Source organism: Naumovozyma dairenensis, chromosome 1, assembly GCF_000227115.2.
Source record: "Naumovozyma dairenensis CBS 421 chromosome 1, complete genome".
Taxonomy (NCBI): Eukaryota; Fungi; Ascomycota; class Saccharomycetes; order Saccharomycetales; family Saccharomycetaceae; genus Naumovozyma; species Naumovozyma dairenensis.
Genome location: NC_016479.1, coordinates 731,659 through 753,873, shown reverse-complemented (window position 1 = coordinate 753,873; position 22,215 = coordinate 731,659). Strand labels below are relative to the sequence as shown.

The window sequence follows — 22,215 nt, the reverse complement described above, 5'->3', positions numbered from 1 at the left end:
TGCGTTTAGATCGAAGTATCTGATTATTTCTATTGTTTTCTTTGCTATACAAAAGAAAAAGAATTACTAAATAGCAATATTAAACCTCGAGATCCTATTTATATATTCAAAATTTTTGAGTTAGATCTGAAATGGTTTAAAATTTTTTTCCAGATAACGAAAATTACGTTTCCATGGGAAGATTGGTCAGTTCCCGTCATTGTTTTCATTATTTCCTCCCGTATTGTTCTCTGAAGAAGTGAAAAATACTGAAAAAATATTTTAAGGGGCGCTTTGAAATCAGAGTTAGGTAATGATGACTCAAGACCTGGGGTATGTTTAAAGAGGGCTTCGGCCCTGACCCATGCATGGCATCAAAAAAGAGAGGCCAGACATCCATGTCACAGTAACTGGAGACTCATATAGACGAAATGGACAATAAACTTGGGCAATAAATGAACAAATGCACGCATTTTTTACACGATATTACATAGGCTAAAGAGGATATGTAGCAAGCCGGATTAAGCCTTTTCTGCTACTGAAAGGTTACTTACGGTGCTATCAACCCAGCAACCAAGCACACTGGCCCAGCGATAAGTTCTTCTTGGTTCTGTTAGTTCAACAATCAATGACAAATCTTTCTCTCCTTCAACAGAAAGAAAGAACCTTTGAATGGATCTTGAAATTCGTACTTTACTGCCCTTGATTGGAATGTTATTTATAATCGGTAGTATCGGAATATCCTTCAAAATCAACTTCAAAGTCTTCAAATCCCATGCGAAAAAAAGTCCTCGATCAACGAGAACGATAAGGTAATTTTCTTGACATTTCATCTTTACAATTTTATGACCAACATTCAGTTTCGGTGTTCGCAATTGCCCATTATACCCAAATAAATACAAAGATCCATCTGCTGTAGCAATGCACCAGGTGCTCCATTCCATTGACCCCACAGCAGTAATTACAACTTCTGGAAAGAATGCCTCTAAACATCTCTTCCCCTGGTGGTAACCAATAATTCTAGTTGGATTATCAAGTAGCGCATCCTTATCGAATTGAATAGATCTTTCCACGCCATTTCTTATTTCTAAAACAAAAAATGAATTCATATTACCGGATTGTAGGACAACTGCATCAACATCGGGAATTATTCCAGAATTTTCCAAATATCTCAAAGTAGGTTCATCTGTCAGAATTTTCCCTCGTGTTAATTTTGAGTTAAGTGTCAATCTCGGTTCGCTAATCATATCTGTAGCTTCATCTTCATCAGCATCTGTTGACACACCCTCATCTATAAATGTATGCGTATCATGATCTTTCACTCCCATAATTAAGGAGTGAATACCTAGTCTGGGAAGTGGTATGGTCGTATTACTCAGTTTATCCTCAAGCTCTACTGGTAGTTGATTTGTTCGTACCTTTTTTTGAATTAGGCCTGAAGTTGGAAGATTTGTGGGAGGTACTAGCTTCTTCGTTAACAGCGGCTGAACTTGCGCCGTCATCAAAGTAGGCGCTACTCTCTTCTTACCGTCTTTCATAATTGTCTTGTTCATTTTCATATCTTTCTTCCTTTTCGGTATCAATATATTAATAGTTTCATTCGGTAAGAATCGTTGTGACGACGATGGGACTGGTTCATTTTGTACCTTTGTAGCCGTTGAGGTTGTTTCCACAGTCAATCGTTCTTCCAATGCATTCAATCTAGGATGTTTTATTTGCCGTATAGACACATCATCAAGCAACAATTGTTGGATACTTTCTGGGAAATCCAAGGAATCTTTATCAACACCGTATCTATGTAATTGGTCATAATTTTTCTCTAATGGAACAGCGACACCCAATTCATTCTCATCAAAAGCTAATATTGACACGGATGAATCGAGGGATGTAACAAACAACATAGAACCATCGGGAGTCCATTGCATATCTGTAATTGATTTGTTGGCAATTTCAAAAGCCACAAGGATAGGTCTAACTTTACTTGTACTCCATATGACGACGCTTTTATCTTGACCTGCCGTAGCAATAATTGATTCAACTGATCCATTATTATTTTCTTGCTTATAATTTGCCTTAGTATCTACTTCAAATAATCGTGGATTGAACCGTACTACCTCAGTTGGGGCATCATGTCCAATTAAACTAATATTAGAAGTCCAAGTACCTCTGTCTATAATAGCAACTGCACTAACTGGCCCATTTGTTGCATTTGGTGCTGCAATATGTTGTCCATCAGGGGACCACGATAACCTTCTAAAATAGGTCGTCAAAGGAGAGTCTTCAAATGGATCACTAATAATGTGCTCGATGGTAAAAGAAATATCACCTGAAGTTTTGTGATACCTAAATACTTTCAACGTCCTGTCATCAGATGCTGTAATAAAATATTTATTTGCTGGATCAAAAATTACACCTTTTACATGTGATTGATGAACATCAAACCGCTTTACCTTTTCAAATGTAGTACCATTCCATACAATAACTGATCTATCTAGGCCTACAGTGACCAAAATACTTGAATCTGGCGCCCACGCTATATCTTGAATATCGTTATCATGTGCAACCAATCTTTTCCTAACGTTCCACCTTTCCTTTTCCTTTTCGTTACCAAATAATGACATTCCTCCTGTTTGATGTTGTTGATGATCTTCATCCAGGGTCCAAATCAATAAGATTCTGTCATCTGATCCACTGGCCAGATATTTCCCGTCTGGAGAGAATTTCACACAAGTAACAGACCCAGCATGTCTATTCATACTACACAGCGGTGTTTTCCAATCGGGATCGACCTGTTGTTCAATAGATTTCAATGCATGACTTACTTTTTTGATATTATCAAGAGACCAAATTCGAATCTTCCCATCTAGCCCACCTGTTGCTATTTTTTTTCCATCGGGACTTATATCTACTGTATAGACTTCATAATTCCTCGATTCTTCAACATGGGTTAACCACGGGAATTTTAGAAGTCTCATTCACACAATATGCTACTAACGGAGTGTACAACAACTGGATTCTTTTTATAGATCTTTTTTTGTTTAATGATACTAATCAACAGAGGTGCATTGTGAAGTGGGACATATTCATCACGAATTTTACTGTCAAATTTTGGCGTTGTACTTTGTTTACTTTCCGATCTGATAAGACAAAATTTAATTGAACAGCTGACAAAAAAAATCGTGGTCTGTCCTCAAAATTCTTACAAGAAAATGATTTCAGGTATATATCTATATCATAGTACCCAAATATAATAAAAGTCTACCGTCACCTGGTCAATGGATATTCCTCATAATAAGTGCAAGAAGGTACTTATTGAACGCAATATTACGAGTTTTATAAATGTATGCTTTAGTTAATTATAAATGGTTTTCGTTAGGGTATTATTATTATTTTGGGTTTATATTTTTAGTATAGTCTATTTAAATTTTAGCAAGTCTCCACAGCTGTTAATATTATGATCATTCCTTCTGCTGTATTTGTTCTTATTTTTGGGTAGCAGTGTGGCCGGATCACTCAACTGAGCAATACTGTTTAACTTGATCCTCGACTCTGAATTTGGTAAGTTATTATTATTCAATAATAATTTTACAGCAATATAATGTAACCATAATAGATTGGTTTTCGGTACAAAACAGTCCCAAATCGTTTCATCATCCTTATTATTGCCACTCGTTACATTCAATCCGTTGAATAAAGATCTCATCAAATTATAAGTTTCAAATTGATAATCCCCACCACCCTGGAAGAACAATGGATGATCTAACCTTGTTGATAAAATTTCAATTGTATTTGAATTTGAGTTGGGAAACAATGTTTCATCAAACTTAATTCTACCACATTTCAAATTGATGAAGGTCACATTATGATTTGAATCTATTAAGATGTGATCCAGAATTAGATTTCGATGTTCAAATTGAAACTTAGTTTCAGAAACATACATAATATTAACACATTGCCAAAAGATGTTAAGAACTTGATCCCAATTGACAAACTTGAATGTAGATAATGGTGTACCTTTATCCTTCATGTACAAATACATTGAGATATTTCCTGTAGATGATCTCAAAAGATATGATTGTAATAAATAGGGGAGACCTGTAGTGCCCTTCACTAGATGTAACATTTTTAATTCTTTCAGTGATGTTATTTTGGAAGTTGTAATATCATCTGGTGTACCTAGAGGGATTATCTTACAGATTGCCTGCTTAGAGCGTAATTTATAAATATTTGATGATATTTTTATTGAATTTTGTGGCGTCAACATATAGATGGAATGTTTATTGAAATTTGAATGCAAAGATTGTAAATCATACTCATTGATGATATAGTTTATATCACAATATTGCAAAATTTGTTGCAATATTGATGTATCGTGTTGTTTTTTCGTCATTATGACAGTATGGGAGGAATTTAAAGATAATAAAGAGGTCGAATTTCTTAATTTTGTTTGGATTTTATCTCTAGAAACTTGATCCAATGTCGGCAAAGAAATTAGTGGATTTGAGTTAATCGATGAGGAATGACTTGATATATCATCCATATTTGGATTCAAACAATTTGCACCAGTAGTTCCATTATTCGAAGATCTCCTTCTAGTTTTAAATTTTTGTAAGGAACTGTGAGAAACTTTATGTTTTAAACTTGATTGTGATGAACGATGGGTTAATGCATGTATTGATAAATTGGAAGTTGATATTTTTTTATGCAACGATGAAGAAGATAAGGAGGATATTGATCTCGTTTCATTTTGATCTGTATTTATTTGGGTATTAATTGATAGATTTTGTGTTGAAGAGTTTGATGAAAAGAAGGGTTTATGGAAGTCAGAAAATGAGCTTTTATTTCTTAGCTTTGTAGAGGGATTATTATAATTAAATTTATTATTGTTATTTTCGATACTGTAAGGCGAAGATATATCATTTATTGACAATGACTTTGAAGAAGTTGAACTGGATAAGAATCCACCATTATTTGAGGTATTTCTTTTCCAAAATTTCCATTTTGAGTTAGACGATGACATTGATGATATACTAGAACTATCTGAAAATTGGTTTGTTGAAATATTTCTATTATGATTTACTTTACTATTATTATAGCCATTACTACTGTTGTTATTATTATTATAATCCTGATGGTATATAACGGAATGGCGCTGTCGAGCCATATGTGCGTTTGAGTTAGTAGTGAATGTATTTGTCACTGGTTTCAAGGGTGTTCTAAACTTTGTCTGTGAAGCATTGGTGTCTGTTCTTATTGTATTTTGGTTTAAATCCGATGAGTATGAGAATGAATGATTGAGTTGTTTTTGTTTCTGAAGTTGTTTCGGTAATTGCTTTTGTGAATTGTTTTGTGTACAATTATTTTCTTTATTGGCATTTTCTTGAGAAGAGGAGAATTGGGTACTTTTTACTTGATGTTCCTTTGAGTCGTTAATCACAATTTTGTTAAACAGTTGTCTTAATGATGACCCTGTAGAAGATCTTTTCAAAGATGACGAGGAAGATTTACGATGTGTAGAAGATGACGACGAGGACAATGATATATTGTCATTGTGGGAGTCTGCATGGATAGCCTGATTACTATTTTTGTCCAGATGATTGCTAAACGTACTCGTTAGGGACATTCTTTTAGTACTATTATTAGTCGTTGAAATGGAACTACTATGTGATGAAAGTCTCTTCATAAAATTTGGGTTATTTGTCGAACTGTTATGGCTAGAGTGTTTTTCCTTTTCCCTTACATGTTCATTCTTAGAGTCATTTGTAAAAGAAGATAAAGTCGACCACCTTTTCTTTGAAGATGAGGTAGTTGACATGAAAGACCATCTTTTCTTTTCGTCAGATTTCGTTTTTATAGCTTTACTTTGTTCCTTTGTTGGTGTCCTTAGGGGAAGTTGATTATGCTGCAGCTGCTGTTGCAGTACCTGTTTTTGGCTTGGTTGTGAGCTGGACTTAGGCACTATGTGAGGATTATTGGGAATGTTAGGGAAAAAAGTGGAGCCTGCTATATTATTCTTAATAGTTGGGATAGACGATGCACTAGTGGATTGAAAGGACTCATTAATGTCTGTTAAAGCCAATTCATCTTCATCGTCGTCGGATACTACTAAAGCAATGAATTTTTTCCCTTCGACGAATTCATCATAAGAAGTATCGTAATCCATTCTAGTATACGGTAAAACTTAAGGGAGATGAGTTGAAAGATTGTTTAAGAGACTCTTCAGAAGATATAATAAACCGATTGACGAAAAAAAAAAGTTTAATTGTATTTTTTTTCCAATTTGGAATGATTCGGAAGAAATATTTTGTAATGGTACAATTCAATTTGACCTTTATTTCTTATATTTGTAATGAACTCCCCAAGGGCTGTATAGAAAGAATTGTGTACTATATTCTAATTTGATGTTTAGTGCTATAAGGAAAATATAAGTAGGGTAAAAATAGCAGCAACTCTACGCGATCAATTCTTTAAACTTAATTGTGATACATAGCATTAACAAAGAAGCAACTTCAACTCTATGTAATGTTTATCTGAAACTGCAAATCTTGAATAAAAAATATTTTCCTTCTTCTGGACAATAAATTGAATTGTTTTTGTTTACATTTCCGGGTAATACTCTCTTTAGGCTTTTATATTAGGCTTACATTTTATTTCCCTGTTTTTGCCCTCACTTTGTCCACCTAAGGTCATGATAGGGCATAATTTTAAAACAAAGGGCAGAAAATGTTAGCCCTATATTACCATATTAAACCCTATTGTTGCTTGAAAAAGAGCAGTGTAAGAACAAGCTTTGTCTTCAATAGTATAAACGTCAATCAATTCATGATTTATTTTAAGATGGGTACGTAGTACTTAACAACCTCCTTTCCTAGTTATTTACAATCGACTTTCCCCATATAAATTACTCTCCCAGTGCAGTGTTACGTGAATTAAATACTGGTTGGTAAAAAAGGTAGCCAATTGCATTACCGTTATCGCTGGGCCTATTTTATTATGTCCGAAGAGTATATACAAGCAGAGAATGCTGCAAATGTTATTGGTACGTCTAAGGTGATAGAAAGTGAATCAAATAGTATTGACGCTCCTGCGTCTGAGCGAATTCAGGAAGAAACTAGGTCCAATTCAAATGCTGCAGAAAGTAGTGACGATGACGATGATTTCGGGAATTTTTCCGATGCATCTTTTGAAGAAGATTCAATGCCTATTGAAAAGAATACCATCACTACAAGTGAAACTGACAACAAAACTTCGATGTCAACCACTTTAGATAACTCCGCATTATTCTCAACTATTTTGGATGATTTATTTCCAGATGAAACCTCCAAAGCAACCTTGGCCATAAACGATCAACTCGATATGGATTCGATAAAATTATCAAATTTGTTAGAAAATGAACGACCTCATGTTATTTATCAACAACTAGTAGATTTAGATACCATATTACAACCAATAATATGGAAAAAAACACATCTACGATCCGAATTATTTCATCTGTTGGGGATCTCAGATGAGGCTGAAATGTTGAAAAAAAATCAGGCTCGAGAGGAAATAAAACCATTAAATGATACATTATATAATAGTATCATGAATGTAATAAACTCGAAAAATCCAAATGCGAAAGGGACTTCTAGTCTAATGTTGAAAGATTTTTTTAAGCTAAATTATACGCCTTCATTAAGGCATGCCTCACTGGAAAAAGAAGAAAGAGAAGAAATGGAGCATAGAATTCCAGAACTAATCAATAGAAAGACAATGAATATCTCTAATGAAACGGATATAATTGGATTACAAGAATATCATGATGAATTGTGTAATTCTATTGACACCATAGTTGAAAAGTTGAAAAGTTTGAAGCAAGAGCAAAAAAGTCTTGTGAATGATAAGACAACATACGAAAATGTAATCACAAACCTATCTGGTCATACACAGAGATTACAAAGGGACGAAATTGAACTTTACAATAGGAGGAAACAAAAGAAAAAGTTGTTCTCTTGGGTGGCCAGGTAACGTGACAAATATTTCCTATTACCTACTACAGCTGTTGAGCTTATTTTGCTTCTACTTTTATGGTTCCAGACTAAATACTTGTAAAGTGCTCCTTGAATGCAATTACCTATCACGCGGCGACTGGATGGGGATGTTGTCTGGTAAAGGTTAAAGATGTTGGATCTATAATCAGTTCCTGATGGTTGGTATTGGCTGAATATTGTTTCCGAACGATAGTTTTAGAACGAATGTATGTATAAAATCAGCTGGGAGAAGCTAACTCTGTTTGTATGTAAATTCATTCCCTGAACGTCAATACTAGTATACCTTTGAGTACTATATATTTTACCAGTTCTAGATGAAGACGGTAACATTGGACTTTCTGGTGTTTGTAATTAGACAATGATATGCATGGAGTGGTTGCAGCTAAATTATTCCCAATTGCTCTTCACCTGATACATATAATCAGTCATGATATAGAATTAATACCGACAGGTTCCCCACAATATATAACAGGTTTGCTAGAATACATTCTATCCTTTATCTAAGCATTTTTTCCATTATCTAACAATACACAAATACATAGGGTTTTTATATTTTTTGCGATCCATGTGACGATTGTTCAAACAAGCTAGACCAATTTGTCCCAATTCGCATAGCTTTTTAACGGGATTATTAAAGAGCACGTTTTAGGCATTCGTTAGTAATTCAAGGACGCTGTGTATTTTTATGATCTCCAACATCTCCACACCAAGGACAGAAGACTGAAGGCAAGAGTCTTATCAATGATAAGTTATCATGATTTGATTATGCATCATCCTTCCCATCCATTTGGCGCTACCAACACCTTGTAAACTCGGAGTTTTTGCTATGAAGGGAGACGCGAAAACAATACGTATGTCAAAATTTTGGAGGTACAATGTGAATACCCTTCAGGTTCCATTTCAAATTGAGGCGTCAAAAATATAGTGTTACGAGAAATTCTCTACACCCATGACCACACCACATCGCCATTTTTCTCCTTCTAATCATGCTATGACCGTAATTACCGAATTATATAAAAACGAACAAAACTATCAAAGACAATTTCTGTTTTGTCAACTTCACTCATATGTTCAAGCATCATATAGTATTCTTTATTAAAGTACTGAAATACTCTTCAGCAGTTCTACCAAGGCATAAGAATTTTTACTACAAAGCTACGTAAATAAAATGACTTGCGTCGATGCACCAATGATGACGCAAAGAAACCGTTGGAGGAAAGTGCTCACCACCTTCAAAGAACGAGAGATTATCTCAAGACAATAATTGCTAATGATTTGTCAAATCATGAGAGATACCGGTCCTCTTCATTTTCGTCCACGCAGTGTTGGTCACCTGAAAGTACAGATTGGGAATGCAGTAACCATACCAATGGGAAGGGGCCCGTAGTTGGTATTACAAAGAGGGATCAATACTCGGTAAATAGTTGCAGACTAGAACATTACAACTCCATCCTAGAGCATATTCTTTCCAATGACAACATAGGCCCATCTCATAAAGAAGATCCTTCCAATACCACATACGAGAACAATATCTATGGCTATGAATCATTTTTGGACCTAGAAAAAGTTAATCGCTTATTAATCAACTCTCGGAAACACTTTCACAGCTTTGAAACCTTTCCATCCTTAGGTACTCAGTTGAAGCAATACGATAGTAAACATAATTCTTCAGTTCCGCGTCAGAGTACGTTTTCTTTACCTAAGGGAGAAACATTTATTCCTTCGGAAGATGACTTAAATGACTCAATTAGTTCTCCCGGTTTTTACAAATTAAAAGTCAACACTATTGAAAGGGAACTAAGGAATACTTATTATAGAAGCTTATCAGACACGGCCATTAATGAAAGATATCGGGAAAGCCAATCCAAGACAAATGAAGCTACCGATGACAAAAACGGTTCTTCTTCTTCTGATAGTGTTAAATCAATAATTCTCAAGAAGTATTTCGAAAAGAAATCTGAAATCGGGGCTATGATGCCCTTCACCGAAACATCAGTCATTATACATCCCGATTCCCACTAAGTAACTAATAAACAAAGTTGTATGTATAAATAATTTTATACAACCAACCCGGACCGCCACTGACACTATTTATTTAACTTTTTTTTTACTTTTGATTTAAAGATTTACATGTGCGTAGTCTATATCATAAGAACAAAAATATATTCTTCGTTATTTTAATTTTAATTTTCAATCAATATGCTCATTTTGTTGTGATCTGCTATTCAGGACCGCTTGTGCGATTTTAGCAGCTAAATTACCTTTTCCACCAATTACGTCATCTTCTATTTCAAAATCAGAAACGGAAGAATCTGAGCGAGTTATAGATATTTCCGACCCAAAGCCTGTTGGAGTCGAGAATATCGGTATATTTGATAATGAGTTATCACTATTAACTAATGAAACACCATCTGATTCTTGGCCATGATTGTCTATATTGTCATCAGAATTTTCGTTTTCTTGTTTTCTTCTTTCCATTTTGGCTCTCTTCTTCTTCAATAACCTTCTTCTCTTTAATTCGGCAGTCTTTCTATCCTCTTTAGTATCTTCATCACTACCGTACTCTTCACGTAATAGTTCTGGTTGGAATTCAGGGAATAACTCGGTACCGAATGTATTAACAACCTCAATAATTCTTGCGGCCAATAATTCACGCTCATTCCTTAATTCTTTCAATGCCTTTGGGGAGGTCAAAGATAAATATAATGGCCTTAAGGACTTGAGGATATCCATACCAAGATCACCTACAATTAGAGCCGAGTATGTTACAATCACACAACAGATATAAGTAGAAACAAAAAGAAAAATCTTATCGTATGTTGAACCTCTTTTGGAAAAATAGTAACTAATTAAAACCGACCAAAATATATAAAGTAATGGTGCTGCCCCCATACCAATTAAAATCTTCCACGTAGCAATGACATCATTGGCCTTAATTTTAACAGAAGATGCTGCTAATGCCTCCCTAGCTTTCCTTTTTGATATTCTATTAGCTAATATGAAGACTGGAGAAAACATAATTATACCAGGTAATGCTAAAATGAAAGTAATGGTCAAGAAAATAGCTCTATAGACTAACAAACCTAAATTGGTAGTGAAACTCATTTTCGCATCTTCCACTTGATGATCTGGAATATTGTAGTGACTTAAATTTGCGTTATATTTCATAACATCCTCACGTAATTTAATGACTACTGGATCATCTCTATATGTTTCATAACCTTTTACCATTTTCCTATTCATCTCCACAATCAATGGTAATGGAAGTTTTGAAGCAAAATGTGCAGAATATAGTCTTCTCATGGCTTGGACTACCATCAGCGTTTCATAATCAGAACATGTAACAGTAACTGCACGTAGACCTTCACTGATAGTATCCAATAATTCTTTAACCGCTTCTTTATTAGTGTCTGAATTACTATATTTAGCTGCCAACTCTTTTGGTATGTCAATAGGATCACCGAATTCAACAACACCTCTTGATCTAAATTTGTGAGCATGGAAATAATTCATACCACAAGGTACGATTTTAACATTAACATCAGGATGTTTATCCATGCAACCCAGAGCCATAATAGCTACACCAGCTTTCAATGGCAATAAATCTGTTCTATCATGAGAACCACCTTCTGGGAAGATACCTATACAGTCATTATTTGCTAAATGTTCAAATACCTTATGATACACTGAAGATTGGTTGACTTTATCGGTATATTTAAAGCTAGTCCCTTTCAATAATAGATTTTGTAGATCTGGCTTATTTGCGAAGTTTTTAAATTCTTTTCTTAGAGTCAATTCAGTATCACTTTCAATTGATAAAATTTCTGCGGTCCCCATATTTTTAGGTAATCCGATCAAACCTTTAGCATGAAAAGCGGTTAAGAAATGTGTATTTACACCAGTAATTTTACGAGGATTCTCCTTAGGATCCTTAATAAATATCTTAGCACCATTAGGGACCAATTTCAAATTATCTTGAGCTCTCACAACACCGATAGCCATGACGCATCTAGCGAAGAATCCAATAGCAGGTTGATGCAAAGATTTTTCCGCAATTAAGAAGGAGATTCTACGATTAACCACTTTTTTAACCTGTTCCATTAAGATCACAGGGTCAACAAATTGGTTTGCATGTGGAGCAGCAACAAAGATTATTGGACCATCTGAGGGGATCTTGTATGCGTTACGAGATTTTATTTCCCTAAAGAAACAACTGAAAATGTTCGATAAAATGAAGACAATTGTATCGTAACAAAATTTCCTGAATCTACTTGGTTCTTCATATTTATATTCTTCTAAGGATGAGGATTGGGTAGTAGTATCTTTTTTCGGTTTGTTATTTGTAATATTTGAAGCAGGAGGGGCTGACTTCTCGGAACGTGAAACTAGTGGTTTGTCCATTTCTCTCTTGTATCCTTGACTGGTATGCAAGTCACACCAATTTTGAACAAGGTATTAAGTTTATTCGTTACAATTGTACTTAAGAAGTAATACACACCAACTAAGGAGTTTGAAAAAAGTATTAAATAGAATATTGAAGTATGATTGTCTATTTAGAAAAGTGCCTAACTTTTGTTTCCCTGGATGGATCAAGAAACAAAATTTATTAACTTTAAATTTAAAATTTCCAATCAGGGAAACGCAGCGGATGGGTCTCGAATCGGGGGCGAATGATAATCTATAACTATAAGTATAAAAGAGCCCTTCTTATAGTCATGTCATGTTGTGGTGAATACCAAATTAGATGGATTAATAGGGAGCCTACTATTGTTGGTACGTTTATTTAACTTCTTCATAAATACTTGTGCTGGTTCAACTGGGTATCCTTCTAATTGCAACAGACCTATCTTCAACAATTTTTGGTCTTGATCATTAACATTTACAAAAACAGATTGATCTTTTGTATCCAGCCAGAATTGGCCTTGTGCCGTAGTAGAGAGATTTACCTCTAGCTTTTTAATAGTTATATCATGTAGTAGTACCCTTTTCCCTTGATAAAAGGTAAACAGTGGTCCGAGAACATCAAATTTATTCACGATATCGTCGATGGAATCGTCACCCCATATGACTCTGTTCATTTCTTTCTTCAATCTAGGAGCCATACTCCTTTCATATTTCTTATTAACTGTAGAGTTTCGTGCAATATTTTCTGGCAGATATAGCTTCTTTATGAGAACATTCTTTAATAAATTTTGGCTAATCTCACCTAATTTATCTCTCAATAGAAGAGTTTTCCATCCACCTTCAACAGGTTTGGAAGATATTGGTCGATTCAAATTAAGCGATTCAATAGAGATTTCAGGAGTTTGTTCAATAATCTTTCCTGCATCGAACTTGAATGGATCCAATTCCTGGATAGTAATTCCTGTAACTAAGTTTCTATTTAATAATGTATACTGTAACGGCGATGAGCCCTTATATTGCGGTAACAAGGATGGATGTACATTCATAGAATATGGAACCATTTTAATCAATTCCGCTGGAATCAGATACCCAAATGATGTTGCTATTATCATATTTATGCTCTCTTTATTAATTAAATCTTTAATTGGTTGCACATCATTGGAATCATAGGGTATTATGGGCGGTAAGGTAGAATCATTTAATGAATTATATAATCCAGTCACTGGCGGAATAAAAAGTTTCGAATGCCGTCTACCACACCATATGGATGGCTTTGTTACTACTTGAATAGAATTTATCAATTTGGGCTCCTTATTTTTTAACGAGAATAGTGTCTTTAAAGTAAAGTTACTAAATTCATCTGTACCAAAGAAAAGGACATTCAAAGGAGGGCTCGAGATAGGTCTGCTTAGAGTGGAATTCCATCGAATGAGTAACCGTTTGTATATATTTAGCATATCTTTCAAGCAGCTGTTCTTTTTATAATAAATTTTACGTAGTTAAGATATTTTCTTATTATCCATTAAAATCATATTCAATAAAAATAATCTGAATTTTGGGTTTACGATGATGCTTTCCGAACACGATCTATTCGCTGAAAAGTCAGAAGACCATGAAACGTTCATGCAAGAAGCCAACTAGCGTTTTACAAGTAAAATAAAAATAAGTGTTTTAAATGACGCTCTCAATTAATAGTCTCGAAGATATGCTTTAACTGATTGCGTAATGCTATGATTTTACTAAAAGAAGACAAAACCATACAATATAATGGGAAGTCATTACTAGCTGACGTACAGAAAACACATTCAGACGAAGAAATGTTCCAACATCTTTTGCTCTTCAATTTGCTTTGCTCCTAATTGATCACAATAGACAGTTGGGAAAACGTACGGAACTCTACGAGGTTCTTTCACTGAAATACAAACTATATTTTACTCTTGATATGAAAGCATTTGTATCAAGCCACGTAGGACGTCTTTCCCTCCTTTCTACCTTCTTTTTTTGCTGCCACATATACGATGAAGTCTCGAAAACAAAACAATAATAAAGAAAACAAAGTTGTCGTCCTTTCCATTCAAGTATATCACAAAAGGACGTAGGAATGGATATGTTAAACCCAACCATACAAATTATTTTGTACAGCATTTCTCTAAGGATTTTTTTTAACTTTTTTGTGAAAAGTGACAGATGAATAAAACTAAGAAGTATGTCATTAAAAAGTAAAACTCCCCAAAGGAGTATATAAAGTGTCGATTGATGGACATATCTTCTATTTGTCTACTTTCTTCCTTCCCTTTTTTCCCCTTCTTTCTCATCATCGAAACGTAGAATTAAATAACATCATTGAAGAAAATTTCTAAATATTCAAATAGGTATGCCATTCAGCCATAGGGCAACAGAAAAGAACAAAATGTCAGAAACTATTGACGATGATTTTATACTATGTGATTCAAGGCAAAGTTTTAAACAATATGAATCTTCCCAACCGTTCGTCGCACCATACCGATTGAGAGAACCTAAGAGAAACGAAGTTGTAATACATAGTAAAGAACTTAGAGATCTATTTATTGCTTCCTCCGAAAAGATGGGCGAGGAGAGGCTTTTGTCTTATAAAAGAGAGTGGTAGAAGAAAGTACGAACAAAGACCACTTGAAATATATTAGCTTTAGTCCAGTCATTCTCTTTTTTTACTTTGCCACACAAGCCTTACCTGGCCGAATGTACTCGAACATCGAATATATCCGCTACCTTACGTTGAATGCATCGCATCGTCTTGACAAGAATTCAATACATTGGTCTTTGGAGTTGTTGGAAGGTACATAGAGCAACGTTCTACAAAGAAGGTTAAGCGGACAAGTGGTTAGCTGCAACGATATATACTGCTATTTCTAATATGATTATTATGCTCGGTCTCCGTTTATTGTCATCCTAGTATATAGTGGTTTGGAACTACATTAAATTCCATCCATTGATGGGTGGTATTGCTGCAAGTATTGTCATAGCTCGTTTTACTTACAGAAATCTTCAAATGACATTTGAAAAAGAGTTGATATATATTTGTTTTTTGTTTTCGTTTTTGTTTCCGTTTTCTAGCTACGAATAAACGAACTAGTATTTTGTTATTTGTTGTATGATCCTTTTGTATACGAACTGAAAATCTGTTGCCCCTACACCTCTTCTATTATAGCTTAAATCCTTTTTTATTTTGATAGCTTGAATTCCCAATCCATTAGCAACACTTGCTGGAATAACATTCCCTTTTAACAATTATTTTTGTTATGTGTCATGTTTTGACACGGTTAAGGGTGCACCCAAACCCCACATAGAACACCGGCCTCTCCTCAACATTTATTTATTAGTAAAAACTCCATAATATTCGCTTTTGAATTTCAAGGAAGGGGAAAGATCTAACAAATTGGTATTATATCAAATATATAAAAGGTTTAGCAGAAACAAAGTTTTTTATTCAGAGTCCAATTCCCGTTGCATTAAAAGACAGTTAAACAACTAAGGAACAGATTCCAGGTAATCAATAACTATACTAGCAACAATACAATGTCAAAACAATGGGCAGACAGTAAAGATGGTGCTTTCAAGAGACAAGTATCATCGTTTAGAGATTTCGTCTCAACATCACATCCAGTTTATAAGCCAGCAAAGGGTAGATATTGGTTATACGTCTCCCTAGCATGTCCATGGGCTCATAGAACATTAATAACAAGAGCCTTGAAGGGGTTATGTGGTGTCATTGGTGTTTCCGTGGTTCATTGGCATTTGGATGACAAGGGTTGGAGGTTGTTGCCTGGTGACCCATCTTATTCGTCATCGAATGACATATTCTATACTATTAATGGTGGTATGAAGGATACTGAAAAGAATGTCTCTAAGCCTCATGGTGATTGCGCTAATGATTCTTCCAAACTATGGATCGATTCAAGTTTTGACCCTATTAATGGGTTTGAAAGATTATCTCAACTGTATTATAAGTGTAATCCTGAATATAATGCCAGATTCACTGTTCCTGTCCTCTGGGATATTGAAACTCAAACAATTGTTAATAATGAAAGTGCCGATATTATTAGGATGTTGAACAGTGGTGTTTTTGATGAATTAAGAGATAATGAGGGGAAGACAAACGGTGATATTGATTTGGTTCCAAAACAATTAGAAAAGGAAATTGATGAATTTAATTCTTGGGTTTATGACAACATTAACAATGGTGTTTATAAGGCTGGATTTGCTGAAAGTAGTTCCGTTTATGAAAAGGAAGTTACTAATGTATTCAACCATTTGGACAAATTAGAAAAAGTTTTGCAAGGAACTTACGAAGATTTACAATCTAAATACGGTAAAGATAATGAAAAGGAGATTTTAAAGCATTATTTTGCTGTGGGACAACAATTGACGGAAGCTGATGTTAGACTATATACTACAATTGTTCGTTTTGATCCAGTTTATGTTCAACATTTCAAATGTAATTTTACTACGATCAGAGATGGGTATCCATATATTCATAAATGGGTCAGAAACTTATATTGGAATTATAAAGCTTTTGGTTTGACTACTAATTTCGATCATATTAAATTACACTATACTCGCTCTCATACGAGAATTAATCCGTTAGGTATAACCCCATTAGGACCCAAACCAGATATTAAAGAATTATGATTATATTTGCCTTCGTAGATATATATACATATATAATTAATAACAATGTATGAAGTTCTAAATTGACTTTAGTTTTGGTTGCCTGCGGAACTAGTTTATATATATAGACTAAAATCCGATTTTTTCTTGATATGTTGTATAGCGTATTGAGGTATAGGTCGAATAGAGTATAAGCGTAACTTTACGTATTCTATTCCATTATCTTGTAGAAACTAAACGCCATAAAACAAGACGATTATTATTTCATTTTTTGACCTTTCTTTGGAAAAATGATACGACAACTACCATCTATTACCAGTGACCCCTTACTTAATCTGAAGAACAGTGCATTTTCCCCAGAATATTTCCATACAATAACTCCATACTATCGGAAGTTGCATGTTTATATGTACAAGGACTGCAAGGGGATATTTCTCTTTTTATAAATCGAATGGTTATAACGCCGCTTCCGTCTCGGTTTCCTTTTCCGTTCCGGTTTCCGTTTCCGCTTCCGTCACCCACTTCCCGGTTATTCGTTAGTTAGCCGCCCGCATTTTTTTGTGTCAAATTGTGTGGAGTGGATAATTATATCCTCCCTACGTACTTTTTTAGAGCTGAGGTAATGAGCATTACTCTCGTATTTATGGCATTTTCTTCGTTTGTTTAAAGCCCACGAGGCTCTCTCAGAGATTGAACGTGGCTTTCCTCATAATTAAGAACACATTGTACGGTAGTTTGTTCGAGACCAGGAACAAGACGCTTTTGGCTGAGAAATATCCGTGCACTACCCGAGACTGCCCCTTATTTTCCGCATCCGGCCATTTACCTTAACTCCGGACATTCTAACAACTGCCGCAGTATCTTACGTATATACTGTTTCGCCATTCTTTTCATATAATGAAGGTTGTGAACGCTTCACAAACTATTGAAACACGGAAGTAATAACTCTACGACGTGGCCAATAGCAATATAATATACGCCCGTTAACCCTTGTTTCTATTAACCAACATGCATACAGTGAATTTTGCAGATTTGTAATAACTAAAGGTGATGTGATAGATCCTGACAAAGTATAGAAAAGTCTTCTGATTGGAACTTCTAGCAAGAGTGGCAGGGAGAATTACGTAATATAACCAAACGAAACATGGAATTCCAGCTATATAAAAAGAATGCGCTGTTCTTCAAGTAATGCACAACTTTTGAGTAATTCCTTCTGTTAAGGGTTTGATATCATAATAACAAGCAATTGGAAAATACATACAAACAAAAACAAACAAGAAACTTTAGAACAAAACAAAACAAAACAAAACAACAACATGGCTAAAAACAATTTTGAAAAGGCTGAATCAGCCCATATTACCTTACCAAACGGTTTAGAATATGATCAACCAACTGGTCTTTTCATCAACAATGAATTCATCAAAGGACACGATTATAAAACAATCGCAGTTGAAAATCCTTCCACTCAAGAGAAAATTTGTGATATCTCATCAGGTACCGCTGAAGATGTCGAATACGCAGTGGAAGCTGCAGAACATGCCTTTACTCAGACTAATTGGGCTACGCAAGATCCTAAAGGTAGAGCTTACTATTTAAACAAACTAGCTGATCTCATTGAAGAGGAAAAGGAATTAATTTCATCAATTGAAACTTTCGATAACGGTAAGGCTTTAGATTTAGCTCGTGGTGATGTTGAATTAGCTATTAACTGTTTAAGAGACGCAGCAGCATATGCTGATAAAGTTAATGGTAGAACCATTGATAGTGGTGATGGTTATATGAATTTTACCACTAAGGAACCAATTGGTATCTGTGGTCAAATTATTCCATGGAATTTCCCATTTATGATGCTAACTTGGAAGATTGCTCCAGCTTTAGCTATGGGTAATGTAGTTATTTTGAAACCAGCTGGTGCCACCCCGTTGAATGCATTATATTTCTCTTCGTTATGTCAACGTGTTGGGTTACCAAAGGGTGTGGTAAATATTATTCCTGGTCCAGGTAGAATTGTTGGTACTACGATTACTACTCATCCAAAGATTAGAAAAGCTGCATTTACTGGGTCTACTGAGGTTGGTAAGGATATTGCATTGAAAGCTTCAGGTTCAAATTTGAAGAAACTTACATTAGAATTAGGTGGTAAGTCTGCTCACCTAGTTTTCGATGATATTAATATTGAAAAGACATTACCAAATTTGGTTAATGGTATCTTTAAGAATGCTGGTCAAATTTGTTCATCCGGTTCAAGAATCTATATTCAGGAAGGTATATATGATAAACTATTAGCTGCCTTTAAAGACTATATTGAAAAGACGATCACCGTTGGTGATCCATTTGATGAATCCAATTTTCAAGGTGCTATTACCAATAAAGATCAATTCAATACCATCATGAATTATATTGATATCGGTAAGAAAGAAGGGGCTAAGATTTTAACTGGTGGACACGCCCTTGGTAATAAGGGCTATTTCATTGAGCCTACTATTTTTTATGACGTCAAAGAAGATATGAGAATTGTTAAAGAGGAAATTTTTGGTCCTGTAGTTACTATTTCTAAATTCAAGACAATTGAAGATGGTGTCCGTATGGCTAATGATTCAGAATTCGGATTAGGTGCAGGTATTGAAACTGAAAACTTGAGTACCGCTTTGAAGGTTGCTAGAATGTTACATTCAGGTACGGTTTGGATTAATACATACAATGATTTTGATTCTAGAGTTCCATTCGGCGGTGTTAAACAATCTGGTTACGGTAGAGAAATGGGTCAAGAAGTGTATGATTCTTACACTGAGATTAAAGCTGTAAGAATCAAGTTATAAAATGACTTTTGTAAATATCGGATATTCTTCTCAAACTTTCTTTTAGTAAGCTATCTATCTATTTTTATAATGGTTTTATATATTTCAATGGGTTCACTTGTAAATGGACATGGATACTTACTTAATATTAGACTTAATGAATTAACTGAATAATTGACGTGAATTTCCCCTTTTGGGATAAAATGCTGGCAACCTTCACGCGTGTCCCTTTTTTCGCGTCGCGCCGCCTCGCGTAAGGGAATACTTTTTTTCCCTCGAGAAACGCAGCAGACAGATTCTTTCTTTCAATTAGTTCCTTGTATAAGGTCACTCTTGAAGTAGAAACTATTAATTAGTATCTGGCAACCAATGCTTTTCCTTCTAAGTCTTGTTTCAAATTTTTGCAACTAACATATTTTTTTTCTTCTCTTTCTTCTATTTTTAATCATCAGAATATTTGATTGTCAAAACCATTTATAGGTGGCTTACCTGGTTTGTTGAAAGGCTAATAGCATTGAAGATCAGCATGAATAATATCTTACAACAGACTTGTCGCCAGAATGATTACAATTGCATAGATACATTTGTTACTCCAGATAAGAATTTACTATCAAAATCATCAATGACTGCTGCAAGTACTCCTTTTACTCCAGGGACAAATGACAGTTTATTCCATTCCGCATCTAAAACTAAACAAAATGCTAAGTCGCCATCGTCTTCTACTTCTAGTACGCCGGTAAAATTATCTTTGAATATTGGTGAAAATGGCAAAGCCTCAATTATTGGGTTTTCACCATTCAATTCCAGATCTTTATCCGTTGATAAGGGCAATAAAATTACTAAACCTCAGAATAATGAAAAGACAAGGGTATTGAATTTATTGAAGAAGATGAGAAACAAGACAAGTGTCTACAACTCAAAAATTATAATAATATACCTAGAAAGACGAAGACTCTACCAAATACCTATAAAAAGAAAAAATTCTGTAACCATTGAATTACCGGCAATTAAAGAAATAAAGGCCACGAATGAATTGGAGCAAAAAGAGTTAAACTCAAACGTATCTGACTCTAAGAAATATTCTACTGACGGTACTAGCTTATCCATCAACAAAAAAACAACGGACACACGCCAAGTGACAAATACAGCTAGTGGTACCTCGAATAATACTAATGTTATCTTGCCATCGATATCAATTACTAGTTCACCTGCCGTACCCACGACACCGAGAGCTATGGCATCTGCTGCATTACAATTCCGAACTGGGTTTACCCCCTCCATGGGACTTGACAAGATATTATTGGAAAATATTGCCTCTCCTCGAGCTCACAGCAATAATAATAATGGCAATAATGTACCATTGCAAGGAAACCATAGCCAGTTTGGTAGCCCTAGTGCAATGCTACAAATGTTAATGTCACCAAAATCAAAGCTTCCCTTGCCAAAGTCAAACCTTCAAAATCATACACAGCAACAGCAACAGCAACAGCAACAGCAACAGCAACAAAACTCCGGATTATATGACAATAATTGGAACGTCAACACCTTGCTTCTGTCATCTCCAAATATTATCATGGGACGTAGATCGTCTTGGGTAAAATTTGAATCGCCAGTCTTTATACCCTTTGGAAATCAAGAACAATCAAATCCTGCTCCTTCACAAAGTAAAATAGATAATAGTACTTCGAACACTAGTACAGATGGGAATTCACCCATGCCAATATCATCCATACTGGGAACGCCAACAGGAGCCAATCAACATGTTGAATTAAACACGACTGCAGAATTACAATTCACTCCATTATTCCCATCTTCATCATCACCTTTGAAAACTGCTCTAGTGCGTGAGGAGAAAGATGATGCAAGAATGGCGTTAAAGAAACTAATGAAATAAGGTACAGGGAGCCATGACATATCAATATATAATCTAATAATACACTGAGATATTCTAACGTCACATACATTACCGGTTAATCGTACGGGCGTATATATAATAACATACTTAATAAAATAAACATACTATCTACATATATATAATCCAAAAAATAGATTAACAATTACCATACGATAAATTATTGAACATTATTCAATCGCAGCATATCCTGTTCCCGTATTTGTAAATGATCCCACAACTCCATGTTGCTCGTAACGATTAATTAATAAGCGCCCGCCATAAAATTTGTGACACCCAAAAAGTCGCTGTAATTGAAACTTGAAAAATTCACCAAAAGCACCTTTTTTATTTCGAGAACAGACATAATTCCATATAAGAAGAGCAAGGACAAGATTTGGTATATGATACACATTTTATCTTTTGATGGTATCAACTATCTAATACTATAGGTTATTTTAAGTAC

At 34.8% G+C, this 22,215-nt stretch overlaps 8 protein-coding genes across 8 annotated transcripts; 4 read left to right on the top strand and 4 right to left on the bottom strand.

The window, feature by feature from the left end:
* Positions 1 to 500: 500 nt before the first annotated feature.
* HIR1 (Hir1p) lies at positions 501 to 2,954 on the bottom strand (the record flags this gene model as incomplete). Its single annotated transcript, XM_003667683.1, has 1 exon — positions 501 to 2,954. The coding sequence occupies one exon, from the start codon at positions 2,952 to 2,954 to the stop codon at positions 501 to 503; it is 2,454 nt and encodes an 817-aa protein (XP_003667731.1).
* Positions 2,955 to 3,394: 440 nt separating this feature from the next.
* On the bottom strand, positions 3,395 to 6,142 carry ALK2 (protein kinase ALK2; the record flags this gene model as incomplete). Its single annotated transcript, XM_003667682.1, has 1 exon — positions 3,395 to 6,142. One exon carries the CDS (start codon positions 6,140 to 6,142, stop codon positions 3,395 to 3,397), a length of 2,748 nt encoding a protein of 915 aa, XP_003667730.1.
* An 830-nt stretch (positions 6,143 to 6,972) lies between these two features.
* Positions 6,973 to 7,986, top strand: LAA2 (Laa2p; the record flags this gene model as incomplete). Its single annotated transcript, XM_003667681.1, has 1 exon — positions 6,973 to 7,986. The coding sequence occupies one exon, from the start codon at positions 6,973 to 6,975 to the stop codon at positions 7,984 to 7,986; it is 1,014 nt and encodes a 337-aa protein (XP_003667729.1).
* Positions 7,987 to 10,199: 2,213 nt separating this feature from the next.
* Positions 10,200 to 12,410, bottom strand: SCT1 (bifunctional glycerol-3-phosphate/glycerone-phosphate O-acyltransferase SCT1; the record flags this gene model as incomplete). The annotated part of the gene is made up of 1 exon (XM_003667680.1): positions 10,200 to 12,410. The coding sequence occupies one exon, from the start codon at positions 12,408 to 12,410 to the stop codon at positions 10,200 to 10,202; it is 2,211 nt and encodes a 736-aa protein (XP_003667728.1).
* Positions 12,411 to 12,727: 317 nt separating this feature from the next.
* FMT1 (methionyl-tRNA formyltransferase) lies at positions 12,728 to 13,870 on the bottom strand (the record flags this gene model as incomplete). Its single annotated transcript, XM_003667679.1, has 1 exon — positions 12,728 to 13,870. One exon carries the CDS (start codon positions 13,868 to 13,870, stop codon positions 12,728 to 12,730), a length of 1,143 nt encoding a protein of 380 aa, XP_003667727.1.
* Positions 13,871 to 15,968: 2,098 nt separating this feature from the next.
* ECM4 (S-glutathionyl-(chloro)hydroquinone reductase) lies at positions 15,969 to 17,081 on the top strand (the record flags this gene model as incomplete). The annotated part of the gene is made up of 1 exon (XM_003667678.1): positions 15,969 to 17,081. The coding sequence occupies one exon, from the start codon at positions 15,969 to 15,971 to the stop codon at positions 17,079 to 17,081; it is 1,113 nt and encodes a 370-aa protein (XP_003667726.1).
* A 1,295-nt stretch (positions 17,082 to 18,376) lies between these two features.
* NDAI0A03250 (aldehyde dehydrogenase family protein) lies at positions 18,377 to 19,879 on the top strand (the record flags this gene model as incomplete). The annotated part of the gene is made up of 1 exon (XM_003667677.1): positions 18,377 to 19,879. One exon carries the CDS (start codon positions 18,377 to 18,379, stop codon positions 19,877 to 19,879), a length of 1,503 nt encoding a protein of 500 aa, XP_003667725.1.
* A 505-nt stretch (positions 19,880 to 20,384) lies between these two features.
* MSA2 (Msa2p) lies at positions 20,385 to 21,752 on the top strand (the record flags this gene model as incomplete). The annotated part of the gene is made up of 1 exon (XM_003667676.1): positions 20,385 to 21,752. One exon carries the CDS (start codon positions 20,385 to 20,387, stop codon positions 21,750 to 21,752), a length of 1,368 nt encoding a protein of 455 aa, XP_003667724.1.
* Between the last annotated feature and the right edge of the window lie 463 nt (positions 21,753 to 22,215).